The sequence below is a fragment of the Cydia pomonella genome, chromosome 23, assembly GCF_033807575.1.
Source record: "Cydia pomonella isolate Wapato2018A chromosome 23, ilCydPomo1, whole genome shotgun sequence".
NCBI lineage: Eukaryota > Metazoa > Arthropoda > Insecta > Lepidoptera > Tortricidae > Cydia > Cydia pomonella.
Window position 1 is genome coordinate 12,868,227 of NC_084725.1, and position 25,226 is coordinate 12,893,452.

General features: G+C 35.9%; 1 protein-coding gene across 1 annotated transcript in view; it reads right to left on the reverse strand.

The window, feature by feature from the left end:
• Positions 1–1,310: 1,310 nt before the first annotated feature.
• LOC133530615 (sodium- and chloride-dependent GABA transporter 1) overlaps positions 1,311–25,226 on the reverse strand; it is a 30,202-nt gene continuing 6,286 nt past the window's right edge. Inside the window, exons 2-12 of the mRNA XM_061868617.1 lie at positions 18,573–18,732; positions 16,947–17,218; positions 13,510–13,611; positions 12,187–12,358; positions 11,644–11,834; positions 10,932–11,112; positions 8,553–8,677; positions 7,231–7,475; positions 5,848–6,051; positions 4,426–4,593; positions 1,311–3,653 (exon numbers count right to left, since the gene is read on the reverse strand). Of these exons, the coding sequence (XP_061724601.1) occupies positions 3,555–3,653; positions 4,426–4,593; positions 5,848–6,051; positions 7,231–7,475; positions 8,553–8,677; positions 10,932–11,112; positions 11,644–11,834; positions 12,187–12,358; positions 13,510–13,611; positions 16,947–17,218; positions 18,573–18,637 (1,824 nt within the window). The 5' untranslated portion in view covers positions 18,638–18,732 and the 3' untranslated portion in view covers positions 1,311–3,554. The remainder of the gene's footprint in view (positions 3,654–4,425; positions 4,594–5,847; positions 6,052–7,230; positions 7,476–8,552; positions 8,678–10,931; positions 11,113–11,643; positions 11,835–12,186; positions 12,359–13,509; positions 13,612–16,946; positions 17,219–18,572; positions 18,733–25,226) is intronic.

Below are 25,226 nucleotides of genomic sequence, written 5' to 3' on the forward strand. Positions count from 1 at the left end.
TTTCTAAGTACCCTCAACACAAGCTTATTGAGCTTACTGTGGGGCTTAGTCAATTTGTGTAATAATGTCCTATAATATTTATTTATTTATTTATAATTGGACCCTGAGCGCAGTGAGAAATTCAAGTGCTAACGCCCAAGGTGGAAATAATATTAATGATTTTGTTCAGTATTTTTGTCTCATTAATTATCTGGGGGCACGGCAGTGCCCCCACCAAGTCGAGCAAAAAAGCACGGCCGTACCATCCTTTTCTCGAAGCAATTCAGACCATTTTCGACCCCCTGTAACTTCGTTGTGGATAAAACTAGAAGACTGAACAGCATCTTATAGTGACGCATATCAATATTAAAATTCTTTAATGTTTTATATAAATATATTGAGACTTGGCCATCGCACTAAATAATTGAATTTACATGTGTTTTCAGGCGATTGAATTTACACGTGTTTTCAGGCGATGGCCAAGTCTCAATATATTTATATAAAACATTAAAGAATTTTAATATTGATATGCGTCACTATAAGATGCTGTTAATTATTACGTAACAACTTAATGCTTCGAGTACGGAGATTCCAGACACAATTGATTTTCAATTGTTATGGACCACGATCGTGGTCTTAGAGACTGGACGTATTAAGACAGAAAGTCGCTTAAGTAGAGACTGAATAAATTAATAACCGACTTGGTATTACATGGATCTCACAACTTTTTACCGCAGAACAACTGAGTTGCGAGACTTGGTTTTTTTGACAAGTATTGTTTTTGATGGGATTCCTCTTAGACGTAACTAGTTTTCTTATTTGTGTACACGTCTCTCATTTCTGGTGGTTTTTATAAATAAATAAATAGGATAATTTTACAGAGATCGACCTAGTCTCACAATTAGCTCAATAAGGCTTGTGTTGTGGGTAGTACACTATATAATATATACTTATATATAAATACTGATACACACAGAAAACATCTATAACTCAGGAACAAATATTTGTGATAAGCACACAAAAAAATGCCCTTACCAGGATTCGAACCCTCCTGCTTCATAGGCAGGGTCACTACCGACTAACAAATTTAACACATACCAGTGAAAGAATAAGATTCAAAGTCAAATGGCGTTATAAAAGTTATCATGTGTTGAAAGATGGCAGTAAATATACGGGGCTACAAAGTTTTCTTTGACAATACAACTCTATTTCAAATTCTCTTTGCTAAGGAGTAGGCTAGTAGCGTATAAAGTATTAGTATGGCGGTTTTACCTTAAGAAGTCCCGCCCAGCTCCATTAAAGCTAAAGATATTTAGAATTAAAGACAAACACGATTTATTAACTATTTAATGAAATATATAAATTACGTTGTTTACTATTTCTGTTATGGCAACACTTAAAAATATAATATGAATGTATAACGATAAAACACAACATTTGATATGTGACAGTTTTTGGATGTACAACAAAAATTCAGATCATGTTTTAAGTTTCATATTTTTTCACATAATTTTAATTGACATAATTTGTCATATTCTTTCACAATTGTAGCGTAATTTATTACTTAGATTAAAATAAAGTACACAAAAGTATGCAACTAAATTTAAATCTAAAATATCTATATTTTAGTATTTAAAATACATGGAAGCACATTCATCTTAAACCACATTGCTCGCTAGGCTGAAATAAGTATATTGTCATAATATCTTTCGTTAAAAGTTCACAATTAGTCGAAAAAATATTATCAGAAATGTAGAGTTCAAAAATTATAGTATTTTTGGGGTTTCATTTAAATTACATCAAATTCAATTGCCAGTTTCTAAATGAATTACATTTATAATTTGAAGTTATATAATATTATAAATAAGTCTAAATTGGCACTAAACATAAGTAAATGGATTGTATTAAGCAAAGTAGGAATATATTTTTATAATAATTTACTACCATAATACATTTATACTTTATATCTTCTAATAAACAACTACGAATGTTCACTATATTTTATATCATTATTTAATTAAATTGACGATAGTACAATAAGTGAAAAGTTAATTATAATTTGAACACGATTTAAGTTCTTTGTGTTTATAAGAGTATTTTTATTGGACTAGTGACAATCTCCGATGGTTTTGAACATCTAATTTTTGATACGGTTTCGTTGTCATATCTTTTGGCCGATTTTGCTCCTCTATTAAAAGCCCTGTATACAACTTCACTCGACTATTAGTACATTTATTGTAATTGTTCTATTTGTGTAGAAAATCTACAGTAGATGTCATCTGAAATATAATTTATAGAATTTTGGTCTCTGACGGAACACGAAATTTTACTACAAATACCCTTACGAAAAATATGATTAGGTAAAACGCATTTATATATAAAACGAAATCATTAGGAATTACAAAATAAATATTAAAATGCATTTTATCGGATATGCAAAATAATTAGCGATTATTTAATCGACTAGTAACATAAACTAATACAATAATTAAAGCTGATTAACCAAATACGAGTAAATAGGTATAAAAAATAACAATAAAACTAAAATAACAATTATATCGTAATTTATATCTCGACTTATCTATTTAAATATTTGTATTCATTCAAGATTATGTAAAACAATTTGTAAATAATATTAATATCATTTAAACTCTTGCATTCGTGTAAATAATTTAGTGATTAAATAGTTTCAGTTATAGACAATATATTATCTTAAAATACTTTTCCTAAAACACCATACAGATTCAAAAACACGCGTCCCGTTGCGTTTATAATATTTTTAATTTAAACATTTAAACTACCAAAACACCAATCAAAACTATACCTAATTCCTTTAAGGATAACAAGATTAAATAGCAGGACACACACACAAACAGGCGTTTATATACTGTATTATATCTGATCCATTTACGAACACATAAAGTCAATACGTTCATCACTACATCTCTTTTCTAGATAAAATTGTAATATTTAATTTTGGCAACTTTGCTTGTTAAACGCTCACAGGTTACTGGACTCTTAGAAATATTGACTATAATTATAAAATACAATTGAATACAAGCTTAAATACAATCTAAGCACTAAGCTTCATGGAAGACAACAATAGTAACAGAGTTTATACTTCGTAACATAGTCCCACACATACGGTTCGCTTAAATTTTAAATGTTCTTAAAACACAACTTCTAAATATAGAAATATAGCATAAAAATCTAACATACATGAACGCGTCGCAACGCACCCAAAAGAGTCACAAATTAAAATTACATTAACTCATAAAAATATTTTAAATATTTCTGAGTATTTAATCAAACCGAGTAGTTCATCGAGTTCCTACAACGGTAATTAATTATTATTTCTAATTTATGACACATTACACACCGAATAAGGTGTTAAAATTGTGCGTGGATTTAGAATATCATTTCAACTCTTGTTCGAACTTGTGTAGTCAAATTTAAGATTAGATGAAACTAAATTATATCATCTCAGAATCGTTCTAAAGAGAATCTTATGTCAAACTACACAAGGTTGGAATCCCGAAAGTCCTTGAGATCGCGGTCATAAGACTACTCGTAGCTTAAGCTGAAGCTGCCCCGTGCTTCTGAATCTCCTCGGCCTGCATCTTGGTGCGCAGCGACGGCACATCCTCGGGGATGCGGACAATCTTGTGGAATTTCTGGAAATACAAATAAGTTTTTGGCACTAATTCCATTTTTTGTACGAGCTTTTATCGCTGACTGTACTTTTGTTTCCACAGATAACTAATGCACATCGAGATAATTCTGACCACCCCAAAATCCCCAAATACAATTATTTTGCGTTGTTTTATCACACAGTTCCCATGGCTACTTCCTGAGTCCATCATCAGATCAGCTCGATGGTTCCATAATACTGCACTCTCACCCAACTTACACATGTACTGCTAAGTTTCAGCTCAATCGAATAATAAGAAGTGGGCCTAATTAAGCTTGCAAAATTTGATTCGAAAACATACACATAAGTTAAATAAAAGCCTGAAAATAAAAAAAACATACCTAAATTTCCAAATCAAATAGTGGTTTGTACAATTTCCATAACAGTAATCAAGAATTTTGGAAGTGTGTTAATAGAGGAAATGTTTGTCTCTAAAATATACATTTACACGGAGTACGATCAAAAGCTTGACATTTAATGACTCAAAGACTCATTTAATATCCAAGGGCTTCTGTCCAAATATAACAGCAGTAGTATTTTTGGGACAGGCACAGTAATTTGAATATCAACAGTAGTAGCTAAGTAACATCAAAATTGGACGACATCAAGAATCTCAATAAAGGTATTGGCTTATAAGATTAAGATGGCAAAGTCAGAGTCTTGAAATGGACTTTCGGAAATGCCACATCTCTATGGTCGCTATTTATTCTCTTTTACCAGGACATTGATAGTATTGATACATGGAATAAACGCACCTCGCTCGTAGTACCCGGCGTGACTCGCCACAGATACACCATGTACCCTGGGATACACAGCATGGAGGACAACGCCGTGAACCAGCCGAACGCGTGCGCCCACCACGGGTACTCGTAGTTCATGTATTTGATTGGAGTCCATTGCACCAAGTTGAAAATGAACACGCTCTGTTGGAGGAAGAAAACGATATATTTAGTTTATTATTCTCATATTATTTATTTAATCGTATGGCGTTTCATATAGTAGGCATATAATATAATATAAATAAAAAATAGACTTATATATCCAAATCGAGATAGCACAACCAATCCACGGCTTCTGGTGTTAGATTATAGAGGTCCCCAGGATCGCCCTGATAGCATCTTTTAGGGCATCGTTTCACGATATGGTCTATGGTTTGATCTTCTATACCGCAGTCACACAATGGGCTGTCTGTTCATCCCCATATTCTCATATTCATATTTTATTGTGTATTCTCATATTAAGAAATACTGTTAAAACTAAAAACAAAAGCTTATTTAATTTACAATATTTTGAGAAAATCATTAACATTTACTCTATGTTAAACTTTTGGAATGCTGGTCAATAGAGCAACTACGTACGAGTATTAAAGTGTCCTGGTTTTAAATACATGTAATCAGAAGTCTTAGCACATTTTGGTAACAAAGGACAAGAGTTTAACACCGTTTCAATCTATTTGATGAATGTATACTGTTCATCAAATGTATCTAAATTTCAATCCACTTTGCCACAAGTGGGGATGGAGCGAATCCGGATAAGACTATACACCACATGGTGTTCGAGTGACCCATCACCAAATACACTGAAGATTTCAAAAACCTAAATGCATAATTTAAATTTTGAATACTTTCTGTATTTTCTTTTAACCAGTCTGTAACCGCCATACGATTAATAATCCAAACTAAGCGATAATTACCAATACATATATATTACACATACTTGCGATCATTTATTACCTATTCATTAATATATACCCTGTACATGTAATATTTTCAGTTAAAGTTGTACCGTTTACTTTTTTCCAAAAACCATCAACTTTTCGGTTATTTCTACTCAAAATCACGAGGTCTATCGATTTAAAAAGGAAAAAAAATACAGTTTTGTGACGCATTTTTCCATACATTTTGTAAAACACCCCCAAAATTTGTATGAAAAACTGGGGAGTCTTTTTTTCTTTGTTTCAATTAATAGTCCTCGTAATTCTGAACGAAATAACCCAAAAGTGTTTAGGTTATGGAAAAAAGTAAATGATACACTTTTTTTCTGAAAATCCACATAAATGTTCATCCGTTGCACTTTTTTAATTTGGGGTCTGTACAGCTTCTGACTGATATGATCCAAAAGATTAACTTACAAGCAGAACTATTTTAAGAAATTGACACAAACGGAAAAAAACTTACAATACAAATAGCAGGCGTGAATCCGACCCAGCAGAACTTCCACCAAATAGTGGGGTAGTAACCGATCATCTCCTTGATGCCGTCGTAGAAGCGGTTGACGCCGAAGGCCCAGGAGATGGAGACGCACTCGAAGAAGATGAGGAACAGCAGACAGAAGCCGGACACGGCGTACGAGTCCAGGATTTGGAACACGTACATACCGCCCTGGAGAAATAACATGATATTTCAAATACCTAACTTACCGCCACCTATCAAAAACTTAAATACAATTAGTACTTTAAAATTTAAACTCAAACAACAACTTCTAGAATTTCAAAGCATGCTACCTCCTGGTACTAGAGTAAAGCCGTCGTATCTGTAGTGGTCGAAATCGTTCTTATGCGCCGTTCAACTTTGTTAATCTCGGTACTTACTTATAGTAAAATTATTACATTCATTTATTTCCTCAATATATACTTTATTACCCAACGTATTTATTTAGCCTAAACATTAAACCTACTATCACATATGTCATAGTATCATACAGTATAATCTTATAAATATATCCATAAACATAAACATATATTTGCATACCTATATTATTTTCTACACAAACTAAAACAGTCTTAGCCATACAGTTTCCGACAAGCAGCAAGTAAATTCGTATTGTACGAAGGGTCGGCCTGAAAACCAGCGTTGTAGTAGGTAAGCCTGCTGCAACACATGCTGAGGTTCGCTCCTTTTTAGCATCATAATTTTAAAAGTTTTTTATATCTACATGTAAACATAAATTTGTGCCTAATTAAGTTTCATTTTAAGGCTTGTAATGTTTTGTAGTATTGCCTGTAAACATGTTTCAATGTGGTGTTAAATAAATAAATTCTATGTCTATGTCTAACCTAATGCAATACACACAAAATATTGAAGGAATTATATGCAATACATTCAATGTATTAATATTACATAATTATATTATAACATACCAAAATAAGTGATTTATCTGTTGACGAAGGTTTCATTTTACCTAATCATTCAAGGTTATAATTTAATTTTCAAATACCACAACTCATAGTAATATCGTCAAAGTTAGAGAATTAGACCATATAAACTCATCTATTTCTAACTATTTTAAATCTTGGTATAGTTCCTAACTCGCATTTAACTATAGCCCCAACTCTCGGCTTAACTGTAGTCAGTAGTAGTAAGATCAGCATCAAAAATGGCGGATCAAATAACGATATGCTTTTTAACGTGAATTTTAGAGATTTATCTGTATTGGGAAAAGTTATACGGTACGTCAGATAATTTTGGAGCGTTGTTTTATACGCTACTATTGATACTGACTATACGTATAGAAGTTGAGAATGATGATAACAAATATTTAATCATAAAGTAACCTCTCACCTCAGATATACAAGACAGCCCAACCAAATACGAAATGACACACGTAATCGCAATGAAAATTTCCTTCCTCCTCCTCAGTAGCTTCGGCCACTCATCAATAACGGCTGTGATGAAGCCCTCCATGGTGCAGAACTGGCTGTCCAGGCCGATGAGGAGCAGCATGAAGAAGAAGAGGCAGGACCAGAGCGGGGCACCCGGGAGCTGGAGAACCGCCGATGGGTAGGCGAGGAAGGCTAGACCAGGACCTGGAATGTAAGGGGATTCATGTAATATTCGCCAACAAACTGTCTTCAGTTTGGCGAAAATATTGTATTGTATACCTAACCTTGACCCAGATGAGCTGGCTCTGAGTTGAAAGGTCAGATGGTCTATCGCAATTATTGGGATCAGTAGCCAAGCGGCACTCAGTCTCCCAGCATGAGCCGGGAGAACGCGAGGTAGATGATGATTGTATGCTTAGCCTTAAGTATTTTTTTAATAAATCTATTTAAAAAATGTAGTGACTGAAGTAATTAAAGGAAATATGAGAATTTTGAATAAAATGTATAATTATTGTGATCAGCTTCGAAATATAGCAGGACTTTTTAATGACGATATTCATTTGTCATTGTACTAGAACATTATTTGCATTCCAAAGGATTCAAGCATTCTCTGCATTCTCGAAGACAAACTCACGATTGTAACCTATGCCTACCGGCATCGAAAGTATCTGAATTACCTTTCAGCAAGAGATTCTTTTAAAAAGATCCTACAGATTTTTAAAGGCATCATTAGCCCTGATATTTCAAGGGTCCAGAGGCTGTGGTTACCGATTTTCACCAAGTAGGCTTTTAACGGTGTGGCATTGTATAACCTGCCCTTAATTCTTCGACCGCTTCCATTAATAGTAAACTTTGGATTGAAAATGATAATCTGAAATTGTGTTAATTTTTTTTTAAATATTGGAGGCAACTAACAGACTAATCGTCTGATGGTTAGCAATCACCATAGCCCAGGAACGCCTGCAACACCTGAGGGGTTGCAATTTCGTTGCCGGCCTATAAGGCCGCGTTGTCACTATGTCGAAACGACAGTAATTGTACCGTACTATATGTGAATACCTCCGTTTAAATATACAAGCCACGACAGGACGATAACCATCATCGTGTCAACTGTCGTGTGAACACCTCCATTGAAATATTCAGACCACGATGCCTGACTATCTGTCGTTACGACTTCGTGGGAAGGAGGCCTAAGATTTTCTTGAAGGTCTGAAGGTCATATTGGTCAGGAAATAGTGCAGGTTCATTCCACGGTTTAGCTGTGCGAGGCAGGATGTTTACCTGAGGCAGCAACTTCAGCGACGGGTCTTTGCTGCTCGTGGGCCATGAAGCCAACGACAGAGAAGATGACGAAGCCGGCGAACATGGACGTACTGGAGTTGACGGTACATACTATCAACGCGTCTCTGGAACAGGGCATTAAGACAAAGATAGTTTATTTTCCAATGAGGAATATCACAATGCACTTATGGACACCAAATAAAGATCTCATCAATCAGCAGGCTAATATTAATTTAGTTACACTAACCAACGATTTTTATAATTAAATCCATACCTAATGACACAAGAAAGATACAAAAAAGAGTAGTGAATCAAAAGTCGTGATGATTTGCGTTAGGAAAAATTTTAAAAGAGGGTCAAAAGTTATGTTTATTTATTTCCTTTTGCTTTATTGCATATAAAATATTAAGTACAAATGATGGACTTAATGCCTTAAGGCATTCTCTACCAGTCAAAAACTGGGTTAAAAAGAGACGTTTGTTAGGTCTGTACCTAACAAACTTTGTACTCACTGTAACCTTGTCTGTGTGCTGTGTTATGTTCACTTTGCTGTCGAATTAAGAGCTAAAGGTCATTCTAAAGCAACTGCTATATATTCTATTTTTGTCTTAATTAATATAAAGTATTCATCAACGCCACCGAGGCTCCAAAACTGTAGGTATACTCGATATTTAAAAAAACGATTTACACGTATTATAGATAGGTCTCGAATTGAACTTACCTACTAAGTATAATTTTAAATTCATTTTCATCAACTCATTACTATGTCAATACTAAGCGCCGAATAATCATTGTTTAAATACGATTTAAGTACATACTTATGTAAAGAGATAAAATGTTATACTCGTTTCCTGATACTTCTCGGAAATATTGTTATCGGAAGCAAAATAATGATACATAAACATTACGTCTGGAGTTTCGCGGTATCTACTTAGATTAAAAATATAAACAATGGTTGTGTCAGATACCGCATTATCAAGGTAAAATTTACAGATGTGTAATAAGACTAAAATAGTACATTACGACACAAGTGTGAAAAGTAGGGAATTCGCAACGAGTGGCGATAAATTAAAATACGACCGTATGGAGTGTTTTAAATCGACACGAGTTGCGAATTACCTTATTCCTTATCCTTTATTCACGTGTATTGTACAAAGTTTTACAGTACATATATATGGCCCTTTCATTTTTCGACATACGCACGCGCACTAGAGCGGTATATTAATACATTAACAATTTGTTGTTTTTGAAATGATTTTGATACGATTTTCACTTAATTTCGCATGCCGCAATCATCGTCAGCGATCTTAAAGGTCGTGTCAAAACCAGATCAAAGCGCGCACCAGGTCTAATCATGATCCCATTTATTTCACAATTCAAATTGTCTCTACAGCTCATCAAAATAACTATTCAATTAAAAAATATCCACTTTAGACCACAAATACCTTGGAAAAGAGCTGATACTTTTCAAACTGCTGGATTGATTTCTATCAAACATAGCTTTTTTTTATACTACGTCGGTGGCAAACAAGCATACGGCCCGCCTGATGGTAAGCAGTTTCCGTAGCCTATGTACGCCTGCAACTCCAGAGGAGTTAGATACGCGTTGCCGACCCTAAACGCGCCCCCCCTAGTTAAGCTCTGGCAACCTTACTCACCGGCAGGAACACAACACTATGAGTAGGGTCTAGTGTTATTTGGCTGCTGTTTTCTGTAAGGTGGAGGTACTTCCCCAGTTGGGCTCCGCTCTAGATCTGGAATGACATCCGCTGTGCTGTGCCCTACCACACAAAGCGAGATGACATTGACAATGCCCATACCTCTCTTTTGGACGTAGTTTAAGGACGTACCTGAGTCCAAAAGCTAAGAACCACCAACCGTCATTAAGCTCGCTTTCATGTTAAAAAAACTGCATAGAAATCGGTCCATCCGTTGGAGAGCTACGATGCCACAGATATACAGACATTGGCGTTAAACATATCAACCCCTCTTTTTGCATCAACAACAATAAGATAACAAAAAACTTAACAACAGTTGCCTACTGGCGGTTAAAATTTGGTATTTTAAGCCATACTGTATTTCGCTTTGACCATCATCATCGGCCACTGCTGAGCCTTCCTGTTCAACAGTTGCCTACTGGCGGTTAAAATTTGGTATTTTAAGCCATACTGTATTTCGCTTTGACCATCATCATCGGCCACTGCTGAGCCTTCCTGTTCGCCACTTATCCCGGTCCTGGGTGTGTCTCATCTAGAAGTGCCCCGCTTTGTTGCAGCAAGTTAACGATTCTTTACGAGTTTTATTGCCAACCAAAATTACGTTTTACGAAATTATGTCAAACGCAATTATGCGAAAATAATTATATCAAGCTAAACTTACTTGTACACGTTATTAGTGAACTTGTTATAACTGCCGAGGGCCACGAGAGTGCCAAGGCCAAGTCCGTACGAGAAGAAGATCTGCGTGACGGCGTCGATCCACACTTCTGACTCGAACAGCTTGGACATGTTGGGCATCACGTAGAACTTGATGCCTTCCATCGCGCCGGGGAGGGTAATACCTGGAACATGAAAAAAATGGTTATAAGCAATCATAGGTTTTAGTAATAGAGTCCGTATAAGCTAACTTTGCAACGACTATAGAACAATGTGAGCAAATGTCATTATAGACATTATCTTTTCATAGATTTTTTTTATACTACTTCGGTGGCAAACAAGCATACGGCCCGCCTGATGGTAAGCAGTCTCCAGAGGAGTTACATGCGCGTTGCCGACCCTATTACTCCGCACAATCATTGAGCTAATTTAATATTAATGATGACATTGTCATACTTTCTCATTCCAAATATCATGCAGAGCTAGCTAGGTCTTAATTTTCCAGTCAACCGCACGCCTTTCCACCACCAGCAGTCTTCTAGAGATCGAAAGGAATTGTTGAATAACTACTGAGCACGGTGAGAAGGAAGTACAGGCAAAGCGCAGTCAAGTAGACAAATTTTCCGGTCCACCGCACGCCCTTCCAGGTACAGAAGTTCCATAAAACCAAACCCCAGCAGGTGCCTTCTACATATCTAGAGGAATTGTTGACTAACCTCTGATCAGTAGCACAGTCAGAAGAAAGTACGGGAACAGAGCAGTAAAGTAGACAACTTTTCCGGTCCACCGCACGCCCTTCCAGATGCAAAAGTAGCATAACACCCACACCAGCAGCAAGGTACCGGCCAGCTCCCAACGGATGTTTCCGATGTGTTCGATACCGCTGGAGATTTGAAGGGCTCGTCGTCTGTAAGGAAGAAATTACAGATTGTTAAGGATAGTATGGACTGTAAAAACTTTATTCAGAAATGCTTTATTTTGACCATGGAGTATAAAATCTGAAGACAGTAAGGGGCATTGTTGATGGACATTAGCTGTTGAAGTTCTCGTGTTTGTATTGGATACAAAAGATAAAATAAATGATGACTTACTCCCAAGAATCCTTGACAGGTTTGGTAAGAGCGACTTTAGTAATATTTTGGCCGCTGAGCATGCAGTAGATGGTCTTGTCGGAAGACGACAAGCAATCGAATTTCTTGTAATTGTTGAGACCATCTGTGGTTATATTAATGGTAATAGGGATGCTGAAGATAACTTACTCCCAGAACTCTTTGACGGGGTCAGAAAGGGCGACTTTAGTAATGTTTTGTCCGTTGAGCACGCAGTAGGTGGTCTTGTTGAAGGAGGACCAGCAGTTGAGGTTCTTGCGGTCATACGGGTTCACGCAAGAAGCCGTGTTCCAGTAATTGTCACAGTTTCTCCATGGAACCTCTGGAAAAATGACAAATTCTCTGTCGTATTTCGGATTTGGAAAGTTCAACTAATGTAGTTAAGACAATGCTTTATTTATTCTCAATATAAGTACTTGAATCTCAGGTCTACTAAATTAGTGATAGCTGTATAATTAATCAAAGTTATAAAAGGCTTGGCAAGGTGTTTACTATAACAGTTCTGATTGATTCAGGGTTAGTTTCACTAGACTTAAATCGACCTTTGTATTGTGTTAGACATATTTCGACTTCCGAATATCGGGAGCTCGAAAACAATTCAAAAGGTAATCACAGTCCATATCCCGATCTATTTAAGTATGGTGTTTACGATTCTAATACCAAAGTGAATTCTTGTTTTTGTTTGCATGTAAAACATCTTCAATTATGAATACCTATTAGTACATTACGATACAAGTGCGAAAAATAGGAAATTCGAAACGAGTGGCGATAAATTAAAACACGACCGAAGGGAGTGTTTTAAATCGACACGAGTTGCGAATTACCTATTCGCACATGTATCGTACAACGTTTTACAGTACATATGGCCCTTTAAATGTTCGACACAGTAACGTAATATGCTACTTCTCGCACTAGTGCTATAAAGTAGCCCCATATGTACTGTAAATTATTTTAAAACTTAATTTTATATCAAAAAAGATATCGCCATTAGCACATATTGAGGGCGAACGCCGAAACACAAATCGAAATTTCGGTATCTGCCTCTCTATCACTCTTGCATATTCGAGCGACAGAGAAGTAGATAACGCAATTGTGATTTTCGCGTTTCGCGATAGACTCTCTGTAAACCGCCTTGATGCATCAATGTCATAATGAAAACTTCTCAAAAAACTGTTTAAGGCATTGTATGTATAAGTTACAATATGTGCTAGTGCTGCACTCTGGCGGCAGAACATTACAATAATACCCCCTATTGAATGATACGTTTTCTAATGCTTTTCTTCATAAATGACGGTTTTTGTTAACATATAATGTTTGAACGATTATGATGAAGAGAAACATCATTCGACATTGATGTAAAACAGTGTTATATTTTTCAATCATGAAATAAAGATATCTATCTATCTATATGACATGTATTCTTAAAAAAAAAATAACGGAAGATCAAAACGACTAACATTATTATAATTTTACCTGATCGCATAGACATGAAGAAGTAGAAGATAGCCCACGCGAGGATCACGATGTAGTACACGTTCATCCAGCAGGACATCACGGCTGCCGCGTAGCCGATGCCTGAACAATAATTATTCTATTACTCATGTCTCTAGGACTCCTAGGCAAAAGACATCGCTTCACGCTTTTGAAAGAGCTTGTTTTTATTTTTACACACTTTTTTTTACACACTTTTATTTAGCTCCACCGCGTATCTTTTTTGTATATTTCTACATATATATATATATATATATGTGCTTCAAATCTTGTAACTTAAATTTGAACCACTTCCTGGTGTCTGTTTGAGCTGAAATTTGGTATACTTCTGTATTTCCGATGACAATGCAATAGTATACTAAAATGGAGCTGATCTGATGATGCAGTCGGAAGGTAGCCAAAGCAACTCTTCGATGGGAAAACTTACACATTGAGTTTAGGCTCATTTGAAAGGTCTCGAGAAGTACTTGATAGACATACAAAAAAGAGAAAGTGCAGTCGGCAATAAAAGTGTGTCAAAAATATTTTTACAGTACATATGGGGCTACTTTATAGCACTAGTGCGAAAAGTAGCATATTATGTTACTGTGTCGAACATTTAAAGGGCCATATGTACTGTTAAACGTTGTACGATACATGTGCGAATAGGTAATTCGCAACTCGTGTCGATTTAAAACACTCCCTTCGGTCGTGTTTTAATTTATCGCCACTCGTTTCGAATTTCCTATTTTTCGCACTTGTATCGTAATGTACTATTGACGGTTACTTGTAAATATTTTATTTTAATAATTCATTATCATAAAAGTCATTCATTAACATATAACCGACCGGTCTGGCCTAGTGGATAGTGACCCTGCCTATGAAGCCGAGTGTACTGTTATTTTTATCGTTGTCTGAGTACCCACAGCCTTCTTGAGCGTAGGTACTATGGGGCTTAGTCAATTTGTGTAATAATGTCCAATATTTAATATAATATAACCATTAATTATGTTACAGCAGTTCGTTGGGTATAGCCCATTCACAGACAGAAAACTTCGTAATATCATATTTTTTGTTCAAAACCTCAAATTAAAACATCTGAAAAATAAGTTTTTGGCAACCCCAACACAATAACGTTGCGTTGATTGATCACAGACTTCCTATATCCATCTCCTGTCTCCATCATCAGATCAGCTTGATGGTACCATAATATTGCATTGTCACCCGACTTACATATGTATGCAAATTTTCATCTTCATCGGAAACCGGGAAGTGGGTCAAATTTGATTTGCAAGACTTGGTTGTCAGACAACGGAACAGGTGAAAGTATTGAAATAAAAGCTTGTAAAATACTGTTTACCTACACCTGCGTGATACACTTACTGACAGACAGACTGGAAGCAGAAGCTTAGGAATAGGGTCCCTACCTACCTAAAAACATAACTGATCGCAAAGTAACGACGCACTGTGGGCTGTAAAGAGGACATTCGTACTTTTTTGAGAAATTAATTTTATTAAGGAACAATAAATGTAGTGGATTTTTTATTTCAAAATGAGGCATTTTAAAAGCAGAAAAAAATAAAGTCTGTTTTTTTTTGTATGGTACCCAAAAATATGTAAGTATCTTGTTTCTCGGAAACTAGTAGCTAACCCGTCTTCTTCGTTTCAGAACTTTATTTTCCTACTTTTATAGAATACGAAATGATAAGCAGGTTTGTTCTATCAAAAGTCCACATACATTCGATTTTTTTTACAGTATTTTTCTATAGTTAAATGCTATAATAATAATCACAAGTTAAGAGTGTGTCGTCTTATTGACCACATTATAAAAAAAGTGTTTTTTTGTTCAAGTTTATTACTAGTTGGAATATTCGTTTAAAAAATGAAAGAAATATATTTGTTTTTTTTTTCTTTCTCATATACCCTAATACACGTCATATCCATAACTTGTTATGATTAGTATACTATTTAACTATCGAAAAATAATGTAAAATTTTTCATCGAATAGCATTTTTTGAAAAATTATTTTCTCAAAAAAGTACGAATGTCCTCTTTTTGGCAGAACCAGCCCAAAGTGCGACGTTCATTTGCTCTTCTTAAAACAGATCTTTGGTAAAATATCGTCCCTTTCCCGCCCCAAATTGAAAGCATTCCGCAAATCATTGGATTCCAAAAGATGACAAATGTTTTCAAATACTTTGCGGAAAACAGCGAGGGTCGAGATCCGAATTTAAAATGGGCTCTTCTGAATAAAATATACGTCTTTGTTTAACTTGTCGTTTCTACTGAGTACTTTTTAGAAATGGATGAATTGTTTTACTAAATTGGGCTTTTTGTTAACTACGTTTTGAATTTTAAATAACCGATTGAATTGAAAACTTGTGAAAGAATTACAAAAATCTGTTTCATTCAAACAATATTTAAATGACATACAATTTGCGAGCTTGCATGTAATATAAGGATGTCATATCATTCAATTCTTGATACACCTAACTTAATTCAGTTGTCCTCCCGTATTTTTTTTTACTTTAGTGTTTTTTAGAAGGATAAAATGTAACAGAAGAAAAAGTGTTAGAAACTATGATTTATAAATGAGGTTAGTAATTTTGATAAACCTGACCTCCTTCTTCTTCCTCGCGTTGTCCCGGCATTTGCCACGGCTCATGGGAGCCTGGGGTCCGCTTGACAACTAATCCCAAGATTTGGCGTAGGCACTAGTTTTTACGAAAGCGACTGCCATCAGACCTTCCAACCCAGAGGATAAACTAGGCCTTGTTGGGATTAGTCCGGTTTCCTCACGATGTTTTCCTTCACCGAAAAGCGACTGGTAAATATCAAATGATATTTCGTACATAAGTTCCGAAAAACTCATTGGTACGAGCCGGGGTTTGAACCCGCGACCTCCGGATTGCAAGTCGCACGCTCTTACCGCTAGGCCACCAGCGCTTCAATAAACCTGACCAATAAACCTGACCAATAAATAAATATCAGGAGACATCTTACACATATCAACCTAGCCCCAAACTAAGCAAAGGTTGTAGGTACAGTGACGTCTGAAAATACCGCTACGAAGAGAGTCCTAAAAATATGTATAAGACCTACACACACGATCTTACACGGCCACACACACACACACGCAACCTTATTGCCTTATTATACACGACCTTATTGCCCATATATACATATTTTTGGCACATTATCGTCCATATCTGTATTTTCAGACTTGACCGTACAATGAGTACTTAGGCGACGATGGAACATTCTTATATAGATAAATACATACTTATATAAATAGAATACACCCATGATTCGGGAACAAATATCTGTGTTCATCACACAAATAAATGCCCTTACCGGGATTAGAACCCAGGACCATCGGCTTCTTATGCAGGATCACTACCCACTAGGCCAGACCGGTCGTCTGAATGAAAGGAGCCCACCTTTAAAAATCGGCGCAATCTTGAACACGCCCAGCCCACCAATCGTCAGCATCTGCCCCATAGCCAGCTCCATGAAGAACATGGGTATACCAGCCAGGAACAGCGTCAGGAAGTAGGGTATCAGGAACGCGCCACCACCATTCTTGTAGCAGAGGTACGGGAACCGCCACACGTTCCCGAGGCCGATGGCGAGGCCCACCACGGAGAGGATGAAGTCCAGCTTGGAGGCCCAGGAGCCTCTCTCTGGGAGGTCTGATTTTAAGGCGACATCGCTGAAAAATAGGGAGAGTAATTTGACTTTGTTTAAAATGAAGGGATTAGTATTATTAGGTCAGTCCATAAGTCCGTGCGTATTTTGTACATGTGAAAAATAAAACTTAAATATATTTAATTTTCCCTTAGGTCGCATGGTCCGACTGGCTAGTCCGATCAATCGGAATACGAATATATTTTTTTCCCGCTGGCTCGATTGATCGGAGTATAAGGACTTCTCTAATTCTCGTAGTCCTACTATCGGAGTAACGGGATTTTAAAAGTTCGTCTAGTTCGATCGACCGAACCACGAGGTCGTGTTTTCTTCCTGTTGGATCGATTGATCGGACATAACTGTAGACTTGATATTATTGCTAAGTCCGGCTAATGACACGTAAACGTTATCTCATCTTAACTCACTACTAGACACTGGCAATTGGTAAGTTTTCTATATTTTCTCTGATAAATATGTAAGATTTTAAATTAAAATAAAATTTGGGTTAAGAATATACCTACACTACCTACAGGGTGGAATTAGATTTTGGGTCAGTAAGGGTAGCTACCAGATCCCGTGCTGCTAGGTAAAAATGGCCTTAAGAGACCATCCCTCGATTTCAAATTGATGAAAATTGGCGGTAACAGATTTCCGGTAAAACATACAGGGTGCGAGAAAAAGGTCATTTTGTTGTTGTTTTTGATGCCAATCGACTCCATTCCTACCCAGGATCACGTCGAAAGTAACAAAACACTTTTGTTACCAGAAAAGTGTTAAAAACCAGATGTTGGTAGAGTACAAAATTAACCAAAAAATATCGGTCGGACTAACAGGAAAAATAAAAGTTGTGTGATCGGATTAAGAGGATTTTTCAAGGTCTCGTGGTTCGATCGATCGAACTAGACGAACTTTTAAAATCCCGTTACTCCGATAGTAGGACTACGAGAATTAGAGAAGTCCTTATATTCCGATCAATCGAGCCAGCGGGAAAAAAATATATTCGTATTCCGATTGATCGGACTAGTCAGTCGGACCATGCGACCTAAGGGTTAATTTTTAACAAGCAGAAACGTCTATACAAATTGTCAAAAGCTGCAAGTTCTGAATGAATACATAATTTTGGTTGAAAAATAAGAAAAGTTCCCTCGATTGAGAACTGAGTTTTGACAAAAACGGGACCAATCTGTATATGTATAAATTAGATCATTTATTTTTATAATCGGTTCAGAAATGACGGAGTTATGAAGTAACAAACATCAAAAACAAAACAAAATAATAACATACAACCGAATCGAGAACCTCCTCCTTTAGAAATCTTGAAGTCGGTTAAAAATTAGAGAAGTTTTCCCATGTGGAATAATTTGCAAATTTTAAAATACCTGGGTTTATTGCTCGTCCCCTGAGCGCTGAGCTCGATATCTTGCGTCTCGTTCTTCGCGTCCATCTTGTTCACTCTAACAAAACAAGTTCCGATCACTTCTCTAGGGGACTATCACCATTTTGGCAGTGCCTGACAGTCGGGAAGCGTTTTGTGGATGTCTGCAACAATAGGAAAATAACATTTAATTTTTTAAACCTTAGACAAAATTGTTACAGAGCAGAAATAGTAGATTGTTAACCAAGCGATGAAAGGCACTTATTTCTGTCGAGGCAGTTTGGCGCTCAAACGCAGTGAGAGCGCCAATAGTCCGAGACTGAAATGGTGCCTTTAAACACTCTTCTTTTCATTTAGAATGCGAGGAGAGTAAAATACAGATGTATTTAATACTTGTATAGTTTTTCTTGAGGGTATTTTCAATCAACAATTTAGGTAAAAATATCGTGATTTATGGAATGGGGAGTTAAATATAAAACAGGAAATTTTATTTGCTTATCGTAATATAAACGAAAAAACGTACTGGGAAAGTAAAATGCTCTAGTACAGAAACTTATAATTTTCTGCACTTTTTAGAACACCAACGATCCACTTTCAAAGCATGAGAAATTAAAAAATCATTTCTCATCAAAAACAATATTTAAGAAGTTTGTTATTAATTAGATGCGCTAACCCAAGTTAGTATATTTAGTTTAATAATCAGTATGCACTCAGGAACAGTTAAGATGGGTCACTTGGTAAGGAAATATCTAAACAAGGCGACCTGTTTTCATAGTGCTTGGTTGTTGGTTTGGTTATTAATTAGGTTAGACAGTAAACGCAAGTATAAATTGGGTGTATTTCATTCGCCAAAAAACTGTTTCGTAGTTTGGTGAAGTTTTAAGTGTTTTTTAGGGTTCCGTACCTCGAAGTGGCAAAAACGGAACCCCTATAGCTTATAGGATCCCTTTGTTGACCGTCCGTCCGTCTGTCTGTCAAGACCCTTTTTCACAGGAACGTGAAAGCGTGGAGGTATCAAGCTGGACTTTATATCAAATACTCAGGTCTACTGTCCCTTGGAGCTGTGAAAAAATCAAACTTCTAAGCCAACGCAATCAAAAGATACAGCAGTTTATGCCGCAAATTTTCGACACTCGCAAGGGAATCAAAACCTACAGGGTACTTCCCGTGAACTCAGAATCTTGAAATTTGGTACGAAGCACACACACACACACACGCGCGTAAGTTTTTTGGAGAAATCGCGAAACGTCTGGTTGACGTAACTGGTGACCGAAGAGCTGGCGGCTTCCTCGCACAACGTACGAGGAAATGCCGCCAGCATCCTTGGTACAATGCCTCAAGGGCCTATTTTAGATATAAGCTAGTTATAGTAATCATCTGTATATATCCATTATGTATATTGTTATTGTCAATAAATATTTTTTTAAGAAAGTGAAAAAAAAAGCAATGTCTTATAACACAGATAAAGGAGAAATATTGAAAACTGTAAATTTTTGTACGGAACCCTTGGGCGAGTCCGACTCGCACTTGGCCGGTTTTCTATTTTTTAGGGTTCCGTAGCCAAATGGCAAAAAACGGAACCCTTATAGATTCGTCATGTCCGTCTGTCTGTCCGATTATGTCACAGCCACTTTTTTCCGAAACTATAAGAGCTATACTGTTCAAACTTGGTAAGTAGATGTATTCTATAAACCGCATTAAGATTTTTACACAAAAATAGAAAAAAAAACAATAAATTTTAGGGGTTCCCCATACTTAGAACTGAAACTCAAAAAATCTTTTTTCATCAAACCCATACGTGTGGGGTATCTATGGATAGGTCTTCAAAAATAATATTTAGGTTTCTAATATCATTTTTTTCTAAACTGAATAGTTTGCGCGAGAGACACTTCCAAAGTGAAAAAAATTGTGTCCCCCCCCCCCCCCCCGTAACTTCTAAAATAACAGAATGAAAAATCTAAAAAAAATATATGATATACATTACCATGCAAACTTCCACCGAAAATTGGTTTGAACGAGATCTAGTAAGTACCTAGTTTTTTTTAATACGTCATAAAATTAAAAAAAAAAAATTTCATCAAACCCATACGTGTGGGGTATCTACGGATAGGTCTTCAAAAATTATATTGAGGTTTCTAATATCATTTTTTTCTAAACTGAATAGTTTGCGCGAGAGACACTTCTAAAGTGGTGTATGTATGTATTATGTATGTATGGTATGTTATTGTATTATATTTGGTTGTTGTTGTTAAAGTAGCACCGCCCACAATCTCTCTGCTTTGCCCAAAGGTTGACTGGTAGAGAATGCCTTATGGCATTAAGTCCGCCTTTTGTACTATAAGGTTTTCTTTTGTGCAATAAAGATTAAATAAATAAATAAATATAATGTCTGTCCAAAGTGGTAAAATGTTGAACGAGATCTAGTAAGTAGATTTTTTTTAATACGTCATAAATGGTACGGAACCCTTCATGCGCGAGTCCGACTCGCACTTGGCCGCTTTTTGTTTATTAGCAATAACTAATAAAAAAAATTAAAAATAATTAGGTCAGGATCATTATCATACACAGATAAGAGTTTAGCTTTAAACCACGACCCGTTGTGCAGCAGTGAATGCTTTCAAGAGAACAAAGTCATTCTGTCTGTTCCATTTACACTGCAGAGTCATACTATTACTATATATTCAGCACAAAGCTGCCCATAAATAATGGTCTCAGGCGCACCTGATCTCGTGTTTATGAGTGCGTGGATACGATTCTCGGTAATGTAATGTTCGTGGGGAGGAATTTATTCACCATTTTGACGACCGGTCTGGTCTAGTGGGTGACCCTGCCTATGAAGCCGATGGTCCCGGGTTCAAATCCTGGTAAGGGCATTTATTCGTGTGATGAGCATGGATATTTGTTCCTGAGTCATGGGTGTTTTCTATGTATTTAAGTATTTATAAATATTGATATATTATATATATCGTTGTCTAAGTACCCTCAACACAAGCCTTATTGAGCTTACTGTGGGACTTAGTCAATTTGTGTAATAATGTCCTATAATATTTATTTTATTTATTTATTTTATAGAATAGAATAGAATAGAATTTCTTTATTTGCCAGAATACGTATGGTACAAGATGATAACAGAAAAGGTTTTACATGTAAGTGTCAGTATTCAGTCGAAGACACGACATGCAAAAATTAACATAAAATAAATCAGTATAGAAAAATTAAGAAAATAAAATAGTGGCTAAATTTTTCATAGTAAAATAATAATAATAATAACATCCACTTGTAACAATTCGAAAATTAAATAATAGAATGTCCAAGAATAAATAAAACTTATAAAACTAACATCGATAAATTAAAATTTGATATTAAAAGTAAAATTGCAAAATGGATGTCGTATATAATTTATTTTAAAGTCATTGGGAGAATACATTAAAAATAAGATGTAAGAAATATACATAAACACTACTACTGAAAATTTTACTTTACTAATTTCTGCTCTAAAAATTCCCTAACACTGTAAAAGCAATTTTCAGACAGCCATTTTGTAATCTTATTACTAAATTGGTTACTATTAATTTGCTTTAGCTCATCAGGAAGACTGTTGAATATGAATGAATAGAATAGAATGAATGAATGAATAGAGCTTTATTAATTCCATACAGATTGACTTAAATTAAGAAAGACTGTTGAATATAACTATACACATATTGTATGCATTTTTGTGGTATACAGTAGAATGTGAAGGAGGCTGATATAACAAGTCCTTATATTGCGCTCTACGATTTCCGGCAAAAACATCAAATCTCTTTTTAAAAAGTCCAGGGTGTTTTTTCACAAATAGACATGCTTTTTTGTTGTACATGCAAGGCAAAGATTAAGATTATATTAAGATTAAGATTAAGATTAAGATATTTATTAATAAAATTATAAATAATTTTACATGTCACACAGTAGTATATACATAATTATCACAACATATTATTATTACTAGCTGTTATCGTTAGGTACAGTTTTAGCAGATTTGGTCAGATATAATAGGCAAAACATTAAATTTCCTAAACAGTGGTTTACAGCTGTCCGTGATCCAAGCGTTGGCTGTCGCACGAATGCACTTTTTCTGTCGAATGAACGCTTTTTCAATGTCGACCAAATTGCTCCAAATTAAAAGACCGTAGTTAAGTATAAATAAATAAGGCGTCGTCCATTAATTACGTCACACAAAATATCGACTGTTTGGATCCGGCCTCCCCCTTTGTCAGGTTTTTTTCCTATTTCTTTAGGACGAAAGTGGAGGACCCGCACGAAACCACCTTTTCATATAAACGTGGTCCTCATTTTCCTCTCTGAATATTAGAATTATTGAAAATATTTTGACAAAATTTGTTGTATATCAACCACAGCTATTTGCAACCACAACCATTTTTTTCAATTTTTTAATTTTAAATGCTTCTAATTCCTATATATGTAATAATATAGGAGTTTTATTTTGTATGTAATCTGTTTTTCGCTCCTAATTTTTATAATACTACAAAATTCGAAAAAACTGGAACGTAGGGGCATAGCTATGGTTAATATATTTATATATCAAATGATGTCAAAATATTCTCCAAAATATCAATATCCTGTGAGTAAAATGGGCACTTTGTATGGAGATAGGCCGTCTTTCCTCTTAACATGCACTGTCACATTTGGCATGACTCCCCCTCCCCCTATTGCTGTGACGTAATATGTCGGTGACCCCTATGCTTTATTTTTCTCTAAGACTATTTTGAATTGAAGGCAACCTAAGGCGGGTGGGTCAAACACATTTTAAAATAACTAAATACCTAAATTAAACATATTATAAACCTATGCATTATGCCAAAAAATCCATTGTATGCCAAAAATGCTTAACATTATTTTGGAAAAAGGGTGATCCTCCTCGATCGATCGATTTTTATCAAACATAGACAAGAACCACTGCAAAGAAGCTCGCTTTCTCCCAAAAAAACCCGCATCGAAATCGGTCCATCCGTTGGAGAGCTACGATGCCACAGACAGATAAACATTGGCGTCAAACATATAATACCCCTCTTTATGCGTCGGGAGTTAAAAAGGTCACTTTTGTGGACATACATATCACATTTTTCTTATTTGAGTCTCAAGTACTGAAAAAACTGGACAAGTGCGAGTCGGACCCGCCCATCGAGGGTTCCGTACTTTTTAGTATTTGTCGTTAAAGCGGCAACAGAAATACATTATCTGTGAAAATTTCAACTGTTTAGCTATCACGGTTCATGAGATACAGCCTAGCAACAGACGGACGGATAGCAGAGTCTTAGTAATAGGGTCCCGTTTTACCCTTTGGGTACGGAACCCTGAAAATATATACCGTTTGTAACGGTGCAGCGGTAAAAATAGCTTTAGATTCTATTAACTTTGCGATATCTACAGTAAAGTATACGTAAAATATGCATGATACTTTTCTGCAGCATTTTAGAGTATGTCGGGATGTTTTTCGTATTATTACTGTCATGTCATGTTGAGCCTAGACCACCGTAGAAAGGTAGCCTGTTTATCGGTATTCTACAGGATACATTTCGGGGAGTGTGTGTGTGTGGGATTACATAATCTTATCCCCCCATCTCCGTTCTGCCACCGTGGGACTAGACGCGGACTTGCGTTTCACCCTTACGTCGTTACTTTACCACTGATTCACACTAAACGCTACGCTTCCAGAACTCCAGCTTTATCATGCGAACGGCTAAGGAGTGGAATTCACTTCCTGCAAATCTATTCCCGGTCCACTATAACTTGGATCTTTTTAAATCGAGAGTGAATAGACATCTTTTAGGTAAGCATGTTCCATCCTAGACTGCATCGGCACTTTCCATCAGGTGAGATTGTGGTCAAATGCTTACCTTTTCGTAATAAAGAAAAATGTTTTATTCAACTGGCAAACTAACTATTTGTGCGAATTAAAAAAAATGTGCATTTTAGGAAACTATTAAATTATTTTCGCAACATTCGTTTCTAAACATTAAAAAGTCTGATTTCTCATTTTGGTGCTGTGATTGCAAACAGTAAAACAATAATACTCGTACTTAACACAAAATATAAAACAAATACGCCTTTATAATAAAGCTTTAAAAACTTACTATTCAGTAGACCTCGATACGCAAAAATATCAAGAAAAATAAAAGAAAAAGTGTAATAAAAAACAACTTTGATCCTAGTTAATTGCTTTTATTTTCACAAGTAACAAGTTTGCAAAAAAGCTAAAAAGTACGGAACCCTCGGTGGGCGAGTCCGACTCGCACTAGCCCGGTTTTTTTATATTGTTTATTCTTTTTTTATCTGTGAATAAGTACCTGTAGATTTGTAACCTAAATATGCATAATGTTTTTGTAGGCCTTGGTACTCCTTAGAATAAATAAATAAAGGCAGCAATGCAGTCGGCAGTAATGTCGCAGCACTTTACTACAACATATATAGTCCTTCATGTCGTATCCGACAATGGCGACCTTTATAATTTCCTCTGATGAGCACGTATATGGCTCGCAAAACCGAACTAAGTCTTAAATGTCCGGTCGCACTGTGCACAATAAAGCTGCCCTTGGTCGTTATATGTGTATGCGTGGGACAGCTTACGAGGGTCATGCCAAAAGAAGTTAGATACTCT